At 47.1% G+C, this 22,502-nt stretch overlaps 1 protein-coding gene across 1 annotated transcript in view; it reads left to right on the forward strand.

Annotated features, from left to right (window-relative positions):
• DZANK1 (double zinc ribbon and ankyrin repeat domains 1) overlaps window positions 1-22,502 on the forward strand; it is a 104,360-nt gene that overhangs the window by 65,741 nt on the left and 16,117 nt on the right. The window contains exons 14-20 of the mRNA XM_078785067.1: window positions 1,623-1,821; window positions 3,156-3,259; window positions 3,824-3,898; window positions 4,007-4,118; window positions 15,548-15,639; window positions 16,850-16,930; window positions 19,694-19,821. Coding sequence (XP_078641193.1) covers window positions 1,623-1,821; window positions 3,156-3,259; window positions 3,824-3,898; window positions 4,007-4,118; window positions 15,548-15,639; window positions 16,850-16,930; window positions 19,694-19,821 — 791 coding nt within the window. The remainder of the gene's footprint in view (window positions 1-1,622; window positions 1,822-3,155; window positions 3,260-3,823; window positions 3,899-4,006; window positions 4,119-15,547; window positions 15,640-16,849; window positions 16,931-19,693; window positions 19,822-22,502) is intronic.

Genomic DNA, 22,502 nt, shown 5'->3' on the forward strand with positions numbered 1-22,502 from the left:
GTGTACACCTGGCCGGATACCCTACTAACTGCTCCCGTCCATGTATGTAATCAATAGATGGTCCCTTCGTGATTAGGTAATGGATATATACACGTAGTAGGTGTCCACAATCTTCCTTGACCATGTCAGTCGAGGCCCTTGTGAGAAGGAGATGAAAAAGGATTCTCCTGAAAGTTCCGATCAACACAAAGTTCAGGATAATATTTTAGTCCTCGATATCTTTTATGTCGTCGATTGTGCCAAACCGCCGACACGCCACGTGTGATCGAGGTTGGAGATGGTGGACGCCTCATTTTGTCGAGCTCGAGCTGAGAAAATCTTTCAAACGAATAGAACCCAAACTAGTGTTTCTTCCTGGTGAATCGTTTCCTGGGAATTCCTGGAAAATTGATTTGGGATTCCTGCCTTTTCCCGGTTTTTCTAGTTCGGGCTTGGAACATTTGGGCTCGCACCATCTGTAATGGCACATGTAATGTCGATGTGCTTGCACTTGTGCAGTGTGCTCTGTGCACCTCCTTTCTCAGCACGAAGGAAAGATTCATCAACTTGTGTTGCATGGCTTTCAAATCCATCCCACAATCAAGTGAACCCAACAAGAGATGTAACGAATGCAAAGGTGAAAGCTTGAGCTTCATACAAAGTCACATGATGATTGAATGGAAAATGTGACCGCTGTTCCAAAAAAAACCGTTTTCTGCAGGTACGGGCTGCAGGTGTTTCACGTATCAGGAATAAAAACGTCATTGCTAGTGAGATAGTCATCAAAGTTGTTAGTGTTTATATTTTTAACAAAGATCTAATGCACAAAGTGGAGCTCGTACATCTATCTATCACAGGCAGGACAAAGACATGGAGACTCTCACATGAATTGCACACAGGTACACAATCAACATGGCCAATCAACACAGGGATGTGAACCTGGGATCCCAGCATCATGACCCATGGATTCAAATCGAAACACGAAAGGTGCCAACAAAATCTATTAATTAGTTATCAGCTGGCAAATTGTTTTCCCACAATGACCAAGGCTCGTGACCGAGTTTGGACTGTTTATGGTACACAATAGATACGAGTACACGTGAAATAGGAGCTCGTGCTCTGTTGATGTAGGTAAGGGGTGAGGATGGGTGTTTGGGGGTTGAACAGGTGGACGATGACCCAAACTTATTTATCTTTTTCTAGCTGCTGCGTCAAATACAATAATTATTAACTTCGTGGGTGTTTTTTGTGGTCAGGCTTTGTGGTTGTTTTTGTGGTTGTTTTGTGGTCAGGCTTTGTGGTTGTTTTTTGTGGTCAGGCTTTGTGGTTGTTTTTGTTGTCAGGCTTTGTGGTTGTTTTTTGTGGTCAGGCTTTGTGGTTGTTTTTTGTGGTCAGGCTTTGTGGTTGTTTTTTGTGGTCAGGCTTTGTGGTTGTTTGGCTATCTTACTAGACCGTCACATGACCCTGCTGTACACCGTTATGGTGGATATTGTGTTGTCGCAGTTAATATGAATCGGTGTACATAATGGTGTTGGGATGGAGATGCACCTCAGACCTGATGGAATCATTTGCCTTTGTAGAAAAAGGCAGAGAAAGCAAACAAGTTCTGAATGTCTCCTTTTCATGAGAATTTACCTTCGCAGGCCAAGGCAGAACTCGCCAACTGGGAACCTTTGCTGCTCCTTCCACCTGCAGCAGCAGCTCAGGAGATTTCTACCAAGGAGCAAGGTACACAAACCAAGGGCCTGTTCTACAAGAACGATACGTCCACTGACCAACACAAACGACAAGAAATGACAGGTGTCCGGCGACCACCACTCTCGACTTCTAGCCCGGGCCGTGGTGCGTACATAATCCCCAGCACCATGCACAGTTACCCTCAGCACCATGCACAGTTACCCCCAGCACCATGCACAGTTTCCCTCAGCACCACGCACAGTTACCCTCAGCACCACGCACAGTTACCCCCAGCACCATGCACAGTTACCCTCAGCACCACGCACAGTTAACCACAGCACCACTCACAGGTACCCTCAGCACCATGCACAGTTACCCTCAGCACCATGCACAGTTAACCACAGCACCACGCAGTTACCCTCCGCACCACGCACAGTTACCCTCAGCAACACGCACAGTTACCCTCAGCACCACACAGTTACCCTCAGCACCACGCAGTTACCCTCAGCACCACACACAGTTACCCTCAGCAACACGCACAGTTACCCTCAGCACCACGCAGTTACCCTCAGCACCACGCAGTTGCCCTCAGCAACACGCACAGTTACCCTCAGCACCACGCACAGTTACCCTCGGCACCACGCACAGTTACCCTCAGCACCACGAACAGTTACCCTCCGCACCACGCACAGTTACCCTCAGCACCACGCACAGTTACCCTCAGCAACACGCACAGTTACCCTCAGGACCACGCACAGTTACCCTCAGCACCACGCACAGTTACCCTCGGCAACACGCACAGTTACCCTCAGCACCACGCAGTTACCCTCAGCAACACGCACAGTTACCCTCAGCACCACGCAGTTACCCTCAGCAACACGCACAGTTACCCTCAGCAACACGCACAGTTACCCTCAGCACCACGCACAGTTACCCTCAGCAACATGCACAGATACCCTCAGCAACACGCACAGTTACCCTCAGCACCACGCACAGTTACCCTCAGCACCACGCACAGTTAACCATCCTGAGTCATCGATGCCCATTGGAGTCTGGAAATGTAATATTCCTTTTTACAAGTGGATGTGCACACCTTATATTTTCTTTGTGCAGGTAGTTTTCCGTAAGAACCTCTAGTCCGGTTTAAATTTAATCCCCTCCGGCTGACAAAGTTGTTGTTGATTGGCCCCGGTCAGTTCTTCTCGAACAGAGATAGCCAATCGGTCTCCCGGGAGCGACCCATTTGTTCTTCACATCAAGATGTTGGGATGACAAGGTAGATTCTGCTGGTGACTCGGGCCTCCTATAGGCTAGGTCACCTTGATGAACACAGTTTGTTCTTTGTTCTACTTCAGGTTTTGAACATCTAGTTTTCCCCAGCATCAGGTAGATTAGATCCAGCCAAGTTCTTCTTTGGAATCTTCCTCCCACTCTCGTTAACCTGCACCATGCTATACCTGCACCCGTTTACTCCCCTTGCACCTTGACCCCCTGTTCAGGTTACTGGCGAAGTCAGCTGGACCACGTTTGTGCTCACCTGCGCTGCTTCACCCAGAACAATCCGGAGTTCCGTGCTCTTTTTGCCGAGCCATGCATGGGAAAGGTGAGAATCCATCGTCAGCTGTATACCTGGTTAATAATACCAACTTCGAGTTTGAACAATGGCTGTTAGACCTTCAGGAGGCCATTAGGACCATCAAGCTTGTGCAATGGTTGCCAGCCTATTGTTGTTTGTCCGTGCTCTACCCTCTATAAATGCTGAGAGTCAAGCAAGGAAGCAGCACTTACCATTTTTTAAATCTTTGGGATGATTCGAACCACTAACCTCCCAGACTCGGAGCGGATGTTCCAACCATTACTCCACCGAGTCTGTTCCCTCAATGTTAAGGAACGTTTGGTCCAAGTTTGATGAACCCTGATGGTTCATGGGATTTGAGTTGGAATTAAGCTCCTAAATCAAATAAATAAATGAAGCCTGAAGACAACAACCTCACATTTGAGAAAATCTCTTTTAAAGACTTGTGTCCTTGTCTTAATTTTAAGGATACAGTGATCTACTTTTCCTTGGTCACCATCATCTAAGTATGTGGACTGAGGAGTGTGCGGTGAAGGGATCTGATCATACTGATCATGTGACGTGTACCCAATCACATCAAAATTCTTCCAGATGGTGGCAGGAGCACTTCAAGGAGACGGTATTGAAGTGACTTTGAAGTTGACATTTTCTCAACAACAGGACAAAGTAAGAATCCCTTGTGATGTAAGGAGTGATTACATACCGCATGTAACATGGCAATGCTTCATAACATGTGACGTTTCATGCCAGTGCATCAAATGTTGTGGCTTGCAGGTGATAGAAGACCCCATGCCCCAAGCCCGGTCACAGAACGTGACATTAAGTAGCGTGATGGACGGTGGTGGCAACAGCAAACATAAGCAGCACATTCTGCACAACAGTTTGGGTATGTCCGACACCCCCCACTCTCCCAGTCATACATGTCACATCACATATGCTGTAATCTGGAACAATACGCCACACACTACTGTATGCTAAACATGGTACTTCATTCATGGTTTGGGCTGGAAGGATGGCCTAGATGTATGCACACTCACCTCTAAGCTGGCTAGCTGGATTTGAATCCCGACTGAATTCACTATGGGCACACACATTCACTATTGGCACACCCATTTGCTGGATCCGAAGGGCTGACTCCCACACCACGGAGTTGAAGACCCAGGTCCAGTCGTTTCAGTTCAAAGAATCAGTGGTTTATTAAAGTTCAACCGAGAAACACGGCCGTGGAGAGGAGATTTTGACGAAGGTGGACAAGCCCGAGGCCATCGCCAAGACCACTCTAAAGCAGAATCGTGGTGTGCACGTATAAATACAATTTCGACATCAGATAACAACAGTCATAAAATGTTACATGTGCCAGGTGGCAAAGCAAAGGAGAGAAAGACAAAGAGAGTTCAGAGATGTTTACGACTTCAACTATCAGTAAGATCCGGTCGTTTGCCTGGAGAAGGACTCCCTCAGACCCAATCTAACAGATGGTGAGTGAGTCCAGGCCTTGGTGAGGCCGTGCCGCGAGAAAGAACACAGGGTCCCACGCATAATTAATTGTTTTTCCAGCGCGCGTTTATATTCCAAGGCACTGCAATTTGTAAAAGAAATACCTTTTATCACAAAGCAAAGAAAGGTCACAACGAGTTTAACAAGTGAATATTATATGTTATATTCCCATATCTGGATCCCTTTTGTCCCAAATTGATTATAAAAGTTATATTATTTTGAAGTCCCTACAAGTCACAATTACAAAGGGATTATGGCAAGCTAACTAGATAATACTACGAGTTACAGTTTTATTATTATTAACCAGTTAAGAATACAAGTATATAGGTTTGATTCCCGACCATCATCCCTTTTGTTGCTACAGAAACCATATCGCAGAAACAACTGGTACGAGTAGAATCGCAGGAGCCTCTTCGTCCTCGGCAGTGCACTTCCTTACACCATTTTGCGCCCGGGGCGTCTCCCAACCCACCCTTGAGGCAGCGCAGGTGCAGCTGAAATTCCCCCCAATCGAAGGGCAAAAGCGCAACAGGCATGTCCAAAGCTAAGGCGAAGCGACCCCCGAAACCCCCCCGTCAAATTGCGGCAGATTATCCCCATCCCATGGCGGCAGATTATACCCGTCCCATGGAGGCAGATTATCCCCAATCAGTCCTTCGGTGTTGACTGAAATAACTCTTGCATTATCGGCATCCATTTGCAGTGATGCATTCTCCAACGGCTCGTTTTCCTGCTGTACTTGTGCAGTTATCGCATAGAGAAAGTCCATGTCCTCCATGTCAAAAACCCCGTAGGGATCTAAGCTATCAAAATCACATTCATTTAGGATAAGGGGAGACATACGTGGGGAATTAAATGACACTAGTTTGGAGTGGTTTGGGGAAAAGCAATCATTGCTGTCTAAAAGATGCGTCCAAGTACTCGTTCGGGTTGGCGGATAGGACCATAGCCTTCGCCGGCGCTTCCTTCAGCCTCCCTACTGCAAAGTACCTTCTCACACATACAAGCACAAGAGCTTTCATTAGAATCTGTAACAGCACAATCACAATGATCACTCCTATAGCGGTTAACACCCATGTTACTATTTTCCCACCCTAGGATTGAAACCAAGAAGGTATCCTCCCTAAGTCCTTGCGATCTAGCCTATCTCTGGTCGGGCCCAAGCCCACCTTCCTGATCTCGTCAATCGCCACCTGAACGCCCTCTCGTGGATCCGGGATCCAAGTGCAACATTTTCCTTCTATGATCCCACATACACCTACCCGTTCAACCAATAGCATGTCTAGGGCTACCCGGTTTTGCATCACCATGGTCTTCATTTCAGTTATGCGTTTAATAGTTCCTGATGGGCCTGTGCCGTTTGGTTAGCCACCTTTTCTAGGGCCAAGGACAATTTATCCAAGCAATAGCTGTTCATTACCATACCACAAAAGGGGCAGAAAAGGCCCACTGCCTTCTCCCAACCGTGGCCATGCAGAGTGGTCTGCCCGTCCTCGTCCCACATGGCGTGTCTTTTATGGCGGCCCCTAGATGGTATGTCCTGTAACACCTGGCGTTTGTATCGACTCGACGAAGGGTATAAGTCCTCGACCTCCTTTGCCATCTCCGATTCAGGTGTTACTGTGGCCAGGTGGCAACGTCCTCCTCACTGATCTGGTAAATAAGGGTATGCTTTATCTCCGCACACCCACATAGCCCCGTGGGGGGTGGGGGGTGGGGGGGATCTGGTGTCCCTTTAGACACTCTAAGTCAATTGGACCTTCCTGCATGGCGAAGGTAATGGCTGTTATGGTGGTGGTGTTATCTCTAAGTGGTTCCCTTAAGATCATGGGGCCGGTTATGTGTACTGGTTTAGTTCCCGGTATTATGTATGCACAGTTCGATATTCCCATTTCAAGCTTTCCTGATGCTTCCAGACAGACGACCCCCTTGACTGCTTGCACCCATACCGGTTTCGGCCTGGTGGAGGGGGAGGTTTTGTGTATGGGGTTATTGAATTGTCTTTCACACTCGCGGTCCTGATTCACACCTGCCCTCTCAATTGTTGTAGCTATTTAGGAGGGCCCCATGGGTCCAGAACATATCATTAAGGGAGTATGGTGGTGCGTGCATTTTGCTACCCGCCCCTGAACTCTCTGGGAAGGGCATGCAGGACCAGCATCGGTCTTGCTCATAGACCCTCGTAATCTCCCTACTCACTCCCCAGTAGGTGTTTGATTCCGCCGGTTTCAAACTCGTTATTTCCCGATATATTTTCTTTCTTAAAATTAATCTTTGCAGTTTCCTAACGGCTGGCCGACCTTGCTTCCCACCTTTAATCGAGCAATACACGGCTAGGCTAGTGGAGTTGCCAAAGGCGACCTTAAAGGCCAATGAGAAGCAGCTGCGTCCCCAATGATAGCCTGGTTGTATCACCCGGGAAGTGTCATTTATGTATAGCATTTCTATATGTTCCTGTGTTGGGGAGGAGGCGTACCACTTCAGTACTGTCTGGGTGTTAAGGGGGTCAAACCAATCGGCCCCCTCCATTGACCGTGGTCGTGTCTCTACGCAGGGGAGCAGCAGTTTTTCGCCGTCCTCCACGGTCAATTCTCTGGGTAGCATGGGACTTCCCCATACCTCTCGTTCTTCCCACTTGGTGGTGCAAATTGTGGGTTCTCTTCCTAGTAAATCCATGCCAGGGCAACCATGGGTATCTCCCTTTGTCTATTTGGCAAATAAGTTGGGAACGTTTGAGGTGACCCCTTGGGTGATTAAGCCAGGGCCAATGTCCTACCCAGTAGTCCCATCTTTGGGTTCAGTGGGGATGGCCAATTTACAGTGAGTGGTGTGTATCCAGGAAGTCTTACCCTTGCAGAAGACTGTGGTTGGTGTGGTCAACAATACCTGCAGAGGCCTGATCCACCGTGGCTCGAGGGCGGTCTTCCTGGTGAAGTGATTTACCAGCACCTGGTCACCCGCCTTGAAGTTATGGATGGCTTGGTCTGTTGGTTCTGGCAACACCTGTCGTACTCGTGCGTGGATGCTGCGCGCCAGAATTTTTTCTGAGCATCCAACAGAAACCATTATTCCAACGATTATTTTCATAAACCAATTTTATCTTATCCACCCGGCCCCCGCCTGGGTCCCGCTCTCAGCATATCATGCACCTGTTCACCATGCACCTGTTTCGGCCTCTGGCTGTCTTATATTGTCTTACATTTTGTAGGGATCCATGGCGTTTCTCACCAATCGGTAAATGAGTTGTTCCAAAAATTGTAATTAAGTCCAATCCTGGGTCTCTCCACTTCAATCCTCCAGAATTTCCCAATATCTACATTAAATTCTGAAAAAATGCCATCTGACAAATAGCATTTTACAACTAGAATGGCACTCAGTGGTTGGCCATATTACTCGATGAACTTAAAAGAAGCACTTAAAAAATTCTCACATACGAATCCAATCATCTGTCCCTTTCAGTACTGTCTGGGTGTTAAGGGGGTCAAACCAATCGGCCCCCTCCATTGACCGTGGTCGTGTCTCTACGCAGGGGAGCAGCAGTTTTTGCCACATGCCACAGACATGCCACATTCCCGCCAAATAGCCCTATCATGTGTTCAATCAACATTTGCACTGGGTCCTTTCCATTACCTCCCTTTTTTATTTATTTATTTATTACAAATAAAACAAATAAAAAAATTAACTGGTCCGTTTATCATATTATAAAATGCATTTGATGAACCCAAAATTTTCCATTTTCCCTGCCAAAGAAACGCAAATCAAAAAATAAATTGCCAAAAATAATTCCCTTGCAGGTCAAAGGTGTGTATTTCACACCTTTGACAGCATACCACGTGAACTTTAATCCTTCTCATTACACAAAACTGCCAGCCTCTCGATTCTGAAATCCACATGGAAAATGCCTTTGAACACACAGGTAAGTCCCATATTTACATTTCCCTTGACAAATCGTTAAATCTCAAAGGTCATTTTCAATGTGGAGTCTCCAACGCACATGATCCTTCCAGCCAATCATTTTCACATCACAAAGATGGACGTTTGGGTGTCCCTTTTGCTATAATTAGTTGGTATATTTCACGAAGAGTATGTGATTTATCACCGGCACCCTGAACGGGTCTGCTTTCTCTCAATTAACTAGTCCTAATCCCATTACAAATCTCATTAAATCCCATTTCTTGTCAGGCAGGGAGACTCCATAACGTGTGCTCCATCCCTCAGATACATGTTAAAACTGGGAATCCTGTCTACTGTCAATATAGTTGGTGGACGAAAAAGATCCCAATTGACATTCCCCAGGGGAAGGTGAGCTATCGCCAGCATTCTGAACAAATTCCATATTCTGAATTCAATTCAACGAACTCCAAATTCCTGCCCCAACTGCCGCTGGCAACATTGCCCCAAAGGCAACGGCAGCCCATCCAGTGTAACCCTCCCCAAGAAACCGCTTCATATCAACGTTCATCCGAGAGCTCTCCAGACCGAATTAGCATCCGCACAACACCATTTAGCGCCCCCACAAGACCATGAACCACCTCCAATTGATCTGCAGCCTGCCAACCACTCGTGCCCCCCCCCCACCCCCTCTTGGGCCCGCCCCCACAACGGGAACAACAACCGCCCGCGGACCCGTGCGGGGGACGAAGGTGGGGGCACTGAACGAGATCCGACATTCGAAGTGATCAATCGATCCTAACAGCAAGGCCCACAAAACGATCTTCAACAGGTCACACACATCCTCCACCGAGCCACCATCTCTCCCAACAGGATTCCAACCAACATGATATTTACCATTTCAATTCCATAATCGCAAAAAAAAAAAAAAAAGGCTTAAAAAAGCCAGCTCCGCACAGCGTCATGGGACTAACGTGAGTCTTATAAAGAACTTCAAAAGGAACAAAAGACTCCATTTAACTGGGCAGAAACACCAAGAATTCAGAACTTCAAGGTAGCAGCCAATCAGCAGCAGCATCCGGCCAATTTAACCAACAATTAAAACAATGCCAACTAGCAGTAGACAAGTCGAAATCCACATATTACGTATGCTTGCCAGTGAACGACATTTATTTACTTATCATAATCGACGATCGCTCGACGCCGCGCTCAATCTAAACTAAAGCAACACAGTGATCAATTGTGGTTCAATTTAACGGACACCCCCAGGACGTCGATCCTCGAATAGACGTTAAAACCAGCATCTCTCAAACATCAAACATCCTACCCGGCATGGATTCCCACACATCAAGCAGGCGAAATACAGCCCGAAATCCTCCGCAAGCAATCACTGGCGAGGGCACAATCATTCGGCTGGCCGACATGCCGCATCCTGGAGCACACCACAACCTCACGACACACTCTCGTGATTATTTTCCACAGCCCACAGACCTTGTCCGCAAGATATCACTGCAAGATCAAACTCCACCTGCAAAACTCCCCTGCCTCAAATCCCACATCACCCAACCATTGATGATGCAACCACCCGTCACACAATGCCCACCTCCGTCAAATCCCTGACCACAACTTGGTCTCTCAATCCAATCCCGGAGGGCATTTGCATTCAAATTCCGGGAAGCACTCTGGGAAGCATTTGTATTCCAGGAAGCATTCCACACATGTCCCATGCCCCTGGGATCCCCGATCTCATCGATCCCATATAATTTTCTCCGCAATACCTGATGCGATTTCATCCATTTAAATGTCTATTTTTTCAGAAACTTATTATACACGCTGAAAGCTCACTCTCCATTTTCACAAGCTTACACCTCCTGACACAATCCCAGTGCACCACACATCGCCACCACAAACACTCATACCACATGACCATTGGCACCTCGTACCGCTCGTACTTTCACACACCGCACACACCTAGTGGTGTTGCACACTTGCATTACTCGCACACCACGTGACCTGTCAAACACCTGAGCACACTTGTGTCGCGCACAATCTTGTCTCTTTGTACAATCTTGTCCAACAATCCTCATCCATTTTCCCTCCGCACCATTCAAAACACTCACACCACCATGCACCCATTTTGAGCCCATGAACGATACACAACTCCGCACTTATTTACACCTCCTTCATACACAAGTACACACGAAGGAAGGAAAGCCACGATCGGACATCATGTATTCATTCATTCCACAAAAGATCATTCCATTCATGCCGGGGGATAGGGGTGGGTATGGTTGAGTCGGGAGGGCAGCACCTGGTACTCGCGGAGTTAGTCCAGGTGTGGAGGTGGTGGGTTTGGGGAGGGGGGGGGCAGTGGGAGTGGAGGGAGCAGTAGAGTGGGAGGGTATGGGGGAAGTGGGGTTTTAGGGGGGAGTAGGAATCCTGCTCATTTGCATTAATCTCTGTCGATGCAATTCCTGCATAGTTTCTGTTCCTGAATCCTGTCTTCCTGTGCTTTCTCTCTGTGGAGTTTCAGCACTATCGCTGCCCGGAACTGGCCTGTTTAGTAGTATTTCACTTCACTGCTTCGTCTTCCTTCTTCTGACCCTGGTCTCTACCTGACCTGACCTTGTAGTTTCCACTACCCTACCAAGCCTACCTGGTAGCTGCACTTCATCCTTCCTTCTGGCCATTTCCCTCAGAGTATTCATCAGTTTAGCCCAACTCTTCCCTGGTTCCTGAGAGGCAAGCTCTCCTTGCTTGGGGCCTACCCCATAGTTGGACTAACCTCCCTTGGCTGATCTCAGTCGTTACCTGCAGCGCCCTTTGGCACGCCTGACCTCACAAACCCGCTTTCTCTGACGAAATCCCTTACCCCTAGGTTGACCAATAACTAAACCATTGGGCAGAAAAGCCCGCTTTTACAATTTCATAATCTCGTTCGGATTGGAGCGCAAATAATTCTCAGCTGGACAAGTCTTTACTCGAGGGAAATGAGGCAGGTACACATTTGGAGTAATCCCCAAGCACCAAATGGCTTACCTTAAGTCAAATGAGTGCCCGCACACGCGTAGCCTCTCCCGCCTCAGGTCCCTCAAGGATTCGTCCCTTTGAGCTTATGCGTCCATCCTGTCCATGACGCCAAATGCTGGATTCGAAGGGCCCACTCCCGTACCACGGAGATGAAGACCCAGGTCCAGTCGTTTCAGTTCAAAGAATCAGTGATTTATTAAAGATCAACCGAGAAACATGGCCGTGGAGAGGAGATTTTGACGAAGGTGGACAAGCCCGAAGCCATCGCCAAGACCACTCTAAAGCAGAATCGTGGTGTGCACGTACAAATACAATTTCGACATCAGATAACAACAGTCATAAAATGTTACATGTGCCAGGTGGCAAAGCAAAGGAGAGAAAGACAAAGAGAGTTCAGAGACGTTTACGACTTCAACTATCAGTAAGATCCGGTTGTTTGCCCGGAGAAGGACTCCCTCGGACCCAATCTAACAGATGGTGAGTGAGTCCAGGCCTTGGTGAGGCCGTGCCGCGAGAAAGCGCACAGGGTCCCACACATAATTAATTGTTTTTCCAGCGCGCGTTTACATTCCAAGGCACTGCAATTTGTAAAAGAAATACCTTTTATCACAAAGCAAAGAAAGGTTACAACAGATTTAACTAGTGAATACTATATGTTATATTCCCATATCTGGATACCTTTCGGCCCAAATTGGTTATAAAAGTTATATTATTTTAGCGTCCAAACAAGCCACAATTACAAAGGGATTATGGCAAGCTAACTAGATAACACAACGAGATACAGTTTTATTATTATTAACCAGTTAAGAATACGAGTCTATACAGTAGGTTCAATTCCCGACACATTCACTATTGGCACACACATTCACTACATGGGCACATACATTCACTACGTGGGCACACACATTCACCATTGGCATACACATTCACTATGGGCACACACATTCACTATTGGCATACACATTCACTATTGGTACACACATTCACTATTGGCACGCACACATTCACTATTGGTACACACATTCACTATTGGCACGCACACATTCACTATGGGCACACACATTCACTATGGGCACACACATTCACTATTGGTACACACATTCACTATTGGCATGCACACATTCACGATTGGTACACACATTCACTTTTGGCATGCACACGTTCACTATGCGCACACACATTCTATATTGGCACACACATTCACTATGAGCACACACATTCACCATGGGCACACACATTCACTATTGGCACATATATTCACTATGAGCACACACATTCACCGTGGGCACACACATTCACTATGGGCACACACATTAACTATGGGCACACACATTCACGATTGGCACATACATTCACGACGTGGGTACATACATGCACTAGGTGGGCACATACATTCACTACATGGGCGCATACATTCACTACGTGGGCACATACATTCACTATGGGTACACACAATCACCACAGGCACACACATTCACTATGAGCACACACATTCACTGTGGGCACACACATTCACTAGGAGCACACATATTCACCGTGGGCACTCACTTTCACGATGAGCACACACATTCACCGTGGGCACACACATTCACTATGGGCACACACATTCACCATGGGCACACACATTCACGATGAGCACACACATTCACTGTGGGCACACACATTCACTATGAGCACACACATTCACCGTGGGCACACACATTCACGATGGGCACACATATTCACCGTGGGCACACGCATTCACAATGAGCACACACATTCACCGAGGGCACACACATTCACTCTGGGCACACGCATTCACTCTGGGCACACACATTCACTATTGGCACACACATTCACGATGGGCACACACATTCACTATTGGCACACACATTCACTATTGGCACACACATTGACTATGGGCACATATATTCACTATGGGCACATATATTCACGATGAGCACACACATTCACCGTGGGCACACACATTCACTATGGGCACACACATTCACCATGGACACACACATTCACGATGAGCACACACATTCACTGTGGGCACACACATTCACTATGAGCACACACATTCACCGTGGGCACACACATTCACGATGGGCACACATATTCACCGTGGGCACATGCATTCACAATGAACACACACATTCACCGAGGGCACACACATTCACTCTGGGCACACGCATTCACTCTGGGCACACACATTCACTATTGGCACACACATTCACGATGGGCACACACATTCACTATTGGCACACACATTCACTATTGGCACACACATTCACGATTGGTACACACATTCACTATTGGCACACACATTCACTGTGGGCACACACATTCACTATGGGCACATACATTCACTATGGGCCCATATATTCACTTTGGGCACACACATTCACTGTGGGCACACACATTCACTATGGGCACACACATTCACGATGGGCACACACATTCACGATGGGCACACACATTCACGATGGGCACATATATTCACTATGGGCACATACATTCACGATGGGCACATACATTTACGATGGGCACATATGTTCACTATGGGCACACACATTCACCGTGGGCACACAAATTCATTTTGGCACACACATTCACGATGGGCACATGTATTCACCATGGGCACACACATTCACTATGGGCACACACATTCACTATCAGCACACACATTCACTATGGGCACATATATTCACTATGGGCACATATATTCACTACGTATAGGCACATATATTTACTATTGGCACACACATTCACCGTGGGCACACACATTCACGATGGGCACACACATTCACTATGGGCACATATATTCACGGTGGGCACATATATTCACCATGGGCACATATATTCACTATGGGCACATGTATTCACTATGGGCACACACATTCACTATGGGCACATATATTCACTATGGGCACATATATTCACGATGGGCACACACATTCATGATGGGCACACATTCACTATGGGCACATATATTCACTATGGGCACATATATTCACTCTGGGCACACACATTCATGATGGGCACACACATTGACTATGGGCACATATATTCACTATGGGCACATATATTCACTATGAGCACATATATCTATGGGCACATATATTCACTATGGGCACATATGTTCACTCTGGGCACACACATTCATGATGGGCACACACATTCACTATGGGCACATATCTTCACTATGGGCACAAAAAATTCACTGTGGGCACATATATTCACGATAGGCACATATATTCACTGTAGGCACATATATTCACTATAAACACATATATTCACTATCGGCACAAAAAATTCACTATAGGCACATATATTCACTATCGGCACATATATTCACTATAGGCACATATATTCACTATAGGCACATATATTCACTATCGGCACAAAAAATTCACTATAGGCACATATATTCACTATCGGCACATATATTCACTATAGGCACATATATTCACTATAGGCACATATATTCACTATAGGCACATATATTCACTATAGGCACATATATTCACGATTGGTACATATATTCATTATAGGCACATATATTCACTATAGGCACATATATTCACTGTTGGCACATATATTCTCTGTAGGCACATATATTCACTATCGGCACATCTATTCACTATAGGCACATATATTCACTATAGGCACATATATTCACTATAGGCACATTTATTCACTATTGACACAAAAGATGTGACCCAGCACCCTTTGGCTCCCTCCACCGTTATCGCTGTCTGGGATCTCAGGAGTCACGACGCCAACGGATTCAATTTCCGTCTATATCATTTGCATCAACGGATCCTTGCAACTTGGCAAATGTTCCCTCCTGTATCAAGCAGAGCACATCACCGCGCCCCATGTGATATAATGGTACCTTGATGTCACCTCCAGCCAGCGACATCTGCAGCTCACTGAACTCCACGACCGGAGGAAGCAAAAGTCCGAAGAAAAGGCCGAGAGCACTGAACGCAGGTCACCCATCGGTGAGTATGGTCTCTCTCTGATCACCACCCATGTGATGGTCTCTCTCTGATCACCACCCTTGTGATGGTCTCTCTCTGATCACCACCCATATGATGGTCTCTCTCTGATCACCACCCTTGTGATGGTCTCTCTGATCACCACCCTTGTGATGGTCTCTCTCTGATCACCACCCATATGATGGTCTCTCTCTGATCACCACCCTTGTGATGGTCTCTCTGATCACCACCCTTGTGATGGTCTCTCTCTGATCACCACCCATGTGATGGTCTCTCTGATCACCACCCATGTGATGGTCTCTCTGATCACCACCCATGTGATGGTCTCTCTGATCACCACCCATGTGATGGTCTCTCTCTGATCACCGCCCTTGTGATGGTCTCTCTGATCACCACCCTTGTGATGGTCTCTCTCTGATCACCACCCATGTGATGGTCTCTCTCATCGCCACCCTTGTGATAGTCTCTATCTCATCGCCACCCTAGTGATGGTCTCTCTCTCATCACCACCCTTGTGATAGTCTCTCTCATCACCACCCATGTGATGGTCTCTCTGATCACCACCCATGTGATAGTCTCTCTCATCACCACCCATGTGATGGTCTCTCTCATCGCCACCCTTGTGATAGTCTCTATCTCATCGCCACCCTAGTGATGGTCTCTCTCTCATCACCACCCTTGTGATAGTCTCTCTCATCACCACCCATGTGATGGTCTCTCTGATCACCACCCTTGTGATGGTCTCTCTCTCATCGCCACCCTTGTGATAGTCTCTCTCATCACCACCCTTGTGATAGTCTCTCTCATCACCACCCTTGTGATGGTCTCTCTGATCACCACCCTTGTGATAGTCTCTCTCATCGCCACCCTTGTGATGGTCTCTCTGATCGACCTTGTGACCTTGCCCCATCTCGCGATATTCTGACATCGTCCAAGACGATCACTGTGATTCACCTTTTCTGGATTTGAAGATATGGCCCCTGATTGACCGAATGTCATTTTGTTCCTTATTGTGACATTGCATCAGTTGGAGGATGTGGGTAAGGGGGAACGACCCTTTGTTAGAACCCTCACATTTACGAGTGCAATGCAATAATTCTAACTTTGGCTCCAGGACGTGGTTGTGAAACTGTCCGCGTCATGTCTATTTGGGATGGAAAGACATTGACCAATCGTGCAAACCAGCTTGTCTGTAATGTCTGCCCTTTCACAGACAATCGATGGGCTGCTGTTACAAGAGCTGGGCCCAGATGGAGAAGGTCGGGCGGAGACCCTGCAGAAGCTCATGGATGATGTGGGTACACTCGTATCACTCTTGGCTCGACACACTCACTCTCTTTGTCCTATTAGACCAACCTGTGCCACAACAACAACACCAACAACCAAAACATGGCTATTTACGCAAAGATTCTCATTTGTGTTTTCGTGGGCAAAGGTACCAAGTTTAATTATATACCCACAGGTGTACTGCATGCACGCGCCCTTACTCTTAACCACAACTACCTGGTGTGGCCTATTCCTTCAGAAAGGACACACACAGGTCTTCTCAGCTCTCATTTGATGCTCGTGCAGCTCGAACTGGTCTGGCAGGAAGGCATTTTTTAAAATCGGGGTCTAAGAGGGTCTAACTGGGGTCGAAGAGGGTCTAGGTTTGACCCCGCAAAATAGGAATTTGCTTTTTCCTCTGAAACTACACAAGCAATTCCGATGAAACTTGACCACAACCTTCATCACCCGTAATGTACCAATGTTTGTTTAAGACAGTAAAAAACAAGTACAAAAAGTTTTAATTGAAACAAAAGCCACGTCGATGTTACACAATGCCTAGATGCAGCTGTGCCTATAACGTCGATGTTATAGGCACAGGACATTCCTATTGATTCGATTACTTGATGTTATTTTTGTGCAAAGTGAAAATATATCTCGGCAATTTCCCGTGTCTGGCGACGAATTTTTAATATATCTCGGCAGACGGCATTTTCCCGTCTGTTATTTCAGGCGGTGTATGACTGACCATGCCGCGATTTAAAAAATATATATCTCGGCAATTTCCCGTGTGTGGCGACACGTGAACGAAGCTATGCTCCTCTCCACATTATTGTGACGACGTATAAATTAAATATTTCATCGTGACGATTGTCATCAAATGGACGAATTTTTAATATATCTCGGCATTTTCCCGTCTGTTATTTCAGGCGGTGTATGACTGACCATGCCGCGATTTAAACAAAATATATATATCTCGGCATTTTCCCGTGTGTTATTTCGGGCGGTGTATGACTAAGCATGCCGCGATTTAAACAAAATATATATATCTCGGCATTTTCCCGTCTGTTATTTCGGGCGGTGTATGACTGACCATGCCGCGATTTAAAATATATATATCTCAATGGACTTGAAGTTACAGGCCTTTGAGAATTCATTTCGTTCTATAAAAGGCAACTTTCATCGGATTTTGTTCCCGTTTTTTTTCAACCGAGTCTAAAACTATGTTAGCGACTGTGAAAAATGAAATGATATATGGAATTTGATTTGAAATAAAACTGTGTGAGAGAGGAAGACACCACGGGCCTACAAAACAGGCCTCAAAGCTATGCGAGTTAATAAAATGGTGGATATTTGTTTATATGAAGCCTCTCCCAGAATGGGTGGAGCTTTGAGGTTTTGTCTTCTCTGCAAGAACAAGAAGAAGAAGAAGAGGAAGAGGAAGAAGAACAACAACAGCAGATGGCACTCTATGACCAGCGTCTGCGACTCGGCTAAAAAATGGGGCCCTCAGGGGTTTTATGGGGCGATTGCCCCCACCCCCCCCCCCCCCCAAACCCCCAAGATAGGCATTTCCTTTCTTCTCAGAAACTAAACACATGATTTTGGTGAAACTTGATCACAACCTTCATCACGCATGTTCTACCGTAGTTTGTTCACGGCATTGATAAAATATGGACCCTAATGGAGTCTACGACGGGGAGAGGAGAGGGAGAGGGGGAGGGGAGAGTAAGTGGAATGGGAACGGGGGGGGGGGGGGAGAGTGAGGGGAATGGGAACGGGGGGGGGGGGGGGAGAGTGAGGGGAATGGGACGGGGGGGGGGGAGAGTGAGGGGAATGGGAACGGGGGGGGGGAGAGTGAGGGGAATGGGAACGGGGGGGGGAGAGTGGGGGGAATGGGAACGGGGGGGGGGGGAGTGAGGGGAATGGGAACGGGGGGGGGAGTGAGTGGAATGGGAACGGGGTGAGGGGGGGGAGAGTGAGGGGAATGGGAACGGGGGGGGGGGGGAGAGTGAGGGGAATGGGAACGGGGGGGGGGAGAGTGGGGGGAATGGGAACGGGGGGGGGGGGATGGGAATGCCCCCGAAGTAGTTTTTTTTTGTTTAAAGTCTTATTATTATGTTAGTATGATTGTACATGCTGCCCATCCTTGTCTTCGAGCAGCCCTTGAAATTGGTTTAAAATACCTTTAGTCAGTGTAGTATACTGCCTCATTGTGGGCACCCAGGGGTATTTCCCATATTTTGGGGTTTGTACCAAAACAACCTACCGAGATAAACGGCGCAGCATTCCCTAATAACATGCACAAAGGTATCGGTGGCAGGACCTTTGTATTGTAATCGAACAACTGGAACTGGAACATCACTCGGTAGAGCGCACACCTCCGCCAGGCTCAACGGTTTACCTTTTGTATCCCACTGAGAGGTCGAACCTGCATCCGCACCTGAAGCAAAACCTAATCGGCTTGTTCTGGTCACCCAACCAACTCATCCACCTAGTTTTGTCATAATCCATCCATAACTTTTTGAGATATCCTCCTGACAGACAGACAGGTGTTAAAACATAACCTCCGTCCACCTAAGGTGATGGAGGTAATGACTTCCGATTCTCTGATTGGACAAATTAAGGGACAGGGAGGTAAATACACACTTGTGATTACAAGGTTGGATAAGGTGTTAAGTTGTCTTCAATTTGAATCTTTTAAGGTACCAACCTTTTCTTAAACATCAAATTTGTCAACCACACAAAACGTTCATTAATCACCTGACCACGTCCTTCCTGAACCCAACAGGGAGCAAACCCCAATTGTGTGGACAGTGAGGGACGTCCAGCCCTGAGTGTGGCCGTGCATGGTGGTCACCATGAAGCTGTGATCATCCTGGTCCAGCGAGGAGCACATGTCGACCGCCAGGGTGGCCCGTATGTTCCCACACACGTGACACATAAGAACGGCTTACCTGAGGCACTACTAATGGTGTTTCGAGTTGTAACTCCAACAAAGTCAAACTGATGGGCTCAATTTGGCCGAAGCAAGTAGCAAACTCCATCTACCTTGAGAGCCACCACCGTGTACCACCACATCACACGTGTCTGTACAAGATGGTGTTGTTGTACAGAGACTTCATTTTGTAAACACGATTGAGGCTCATGGAAGAGCTGGAGCAAAATGGAAAGGGGGAAACACTATCAGCAGAGTAGAGGTGAGAGAGGGAGATCAAGGGGAGGGGGAGAAGGTCCCACGGGGTGAACAAGCTGCACACAAGGTGAATGAAACACAGGAAGAAGGGGAAGGGTTATACGGGAATGAAACAGAAAAGGAACAAACCAACCAACAACTACCAAACCAAAAGAGGTGAGGGAGAGGGAGGTCACCATACCCTGGGAAAGGGCATTGCTTGGGAAGGGGGTCATTTTAGGTAGAAGGGGTCATGGGAATGGATGGGGATTAAACTGAGGTAGTGGTGAACAGGTAGTTGTCTTGAAGTCCTGAAGAGAGGAATGGGACTGAACAGACTGGGGAAGTTGATTCCAGACGAGAGAAAAGAGGAACAAATGAGCGGTGGTGAGCAGGGAAAATGGATTTTGGGAGATGAACAAGAACATGTCGTTACTGGCAGACCGATTGCTTCCTGCAGAAACCTGGGAGGGAAAGAGCTGAGACAGGGCAGAAGGTGCAAGATCAAAAAGGAGGTGGTAGAATACAGAGACGACACCAACCTGTCTGAGATGCGACGGTAACATCTCTAGATGCTCAGCTTCATCATGGGAGATCCCAATGATTTTGAGGGCCTTGTTTTCCAAGGAGTCAAGGAGGGAAAGGTGGGATCAACCTGCGAGTGTGAAAGGCCTGTAGGTTGTCAAAAGTTCAGATTGACCAAGGAACGGCCTTGCATGATGAACAATGCTCGGTCAGCGACTGGCTTTGGAGACCATATTGGAAAAATGATCTGCTCAAGAAAGATCATGGATGATGGTGAGGCCCAAAAGTTTGAGGAACTTAAGCTCTTTAAGTGGTTTGTTTCAGAAGAAAATAGGAGAGTTTGCCAGACGGTCCTTTCGGAGAAACAGGGCGTGTGTGGGATTTGTCGGGTTGAAACACAAATTCCAAGTGTTGGACCAGTTCCTTACTCTTTCAGGGTCTGGAGGAGGGAAGAGGCTGCTACCTGAGGGTCTAAAGATTGAGCAATCATACGGCAGAGGGTCGAATCATCAGCAAATAGATAAAGAGGATTTTCCAGAGTCGGAGTGATCGTTGATGAACATTAGGAATAGGACTAGGCCCAGAACACTCCCTCGGCGCACTCCGGCCTTAACAAAAGAGGATATGAAAAGATTCCGTTGAGTGTCGCACGTTGGATACGAGAGTAGAGGAAGTGAGTAAGCCATGTGTGGGGTTGGCCTTGGACTCCATATGCAGACAGTTTGGAAAACAAGGTGAGATGCTAAACGGTATTGAGAGCTCGAGATACGGTGTCCTCCATAAGTAGTGGAACAGTGAAGTGAAATTTGTTATTATTGCTATAAACTCAACACATTTGAATTTGAGATCAAAAGATGAATATGAGGCAAGAATACAACTTTCATTTCTTAGTATTTCTATATTGTGGAACAATAACACTTTTTAACCACGTCGCAGACGCTGGTCATAGAGTGCCCTCTGCTGTTGTTGTTGTTGTTCTTCTTCTTAATAATAATAATAATAATTCATTTATTTTGTATAGCGCTTTTCCAGAAGCCCAAAGGCGCTTTGACAGAGTGGAAAACATAATGCATAACAATACATGAAAACAACAATTGCAAAAAGACAAGAATCAATAGGGAAATATTTAAAGCAAAAGGAGGGAGAAGGAGAAGAGATAGTCAGGGGTTAAATGCTGTGGGTTGAATGTTGAATGCAGTGTTGAACAGGTGGGTCTTTAGTGATGTTTTGAATGTGGTGAGTGAGGAGGAGTCTCTGATGGTGTGAGGTAGTGAGTTCCAGAGGGTAGGAGCAGCGATGGAGAAGGCCCTGTCCCCCCAGGATCTGAATTTGGTCCGGCTGGAGGGGGTCAGGAGGTTGGTACCAGCAGAGCGGAGGTTGCGGGTGGGAGTGTGTCTGGAGAGGAGGTCAGCCAGGTAGGATGGGGCCAGGTTATGGAGGGCTTTGTATGTCAAGAGGAGGATTTTGTACTGGATTCTCTGGGAGATGGGGAGCCAGTGAAGCTTGTAAAGGACGGGGGTGATGTGGTCACGGGTCCGGGAATGGGTGAGTAGACGGGCAGCGGAGTTCTGAATGTATTGGAGTTTATTGGTGATTTTTGAGGGTGAACCATAGAGGAGGCTATTGCAGTAGTCCAGACGGGAGGTGATGAAGGCGTGGATGAGGGTTTCTGCAGCCGTGGAGGAGAGGGATGAGCGGAGACGGGCAATGTTTTTCAGGTGAAAGAAGGCTGACTTTGTGATCTGTTTAGTGTATTTGTCGAAGGAAAGGGTTTGGTCAAAGATGACGCCAAGATTCTGGATGTGAGGGGAGGTGGATACTGGGATACCGTCGATGTTGAGGGCAAAGTTATGGGTGGATTTTGTGAGCGTTTTTGGGCCAATGATGATTATTTCAGATT

Source organism: Myxine glutinosa, chromosome 9, assembly GCF_964187855.1.
Source record: "Myxine glutinosa chromosome 9, kmMyxGlut1.1, whole genome shotgun sequence".
Lineage (NCBI taxonomy): Eukaryota > Metazoa > Chordata > Myxini > Myxiniformes > Myxinidae > Myxine > Myxine glutinosa.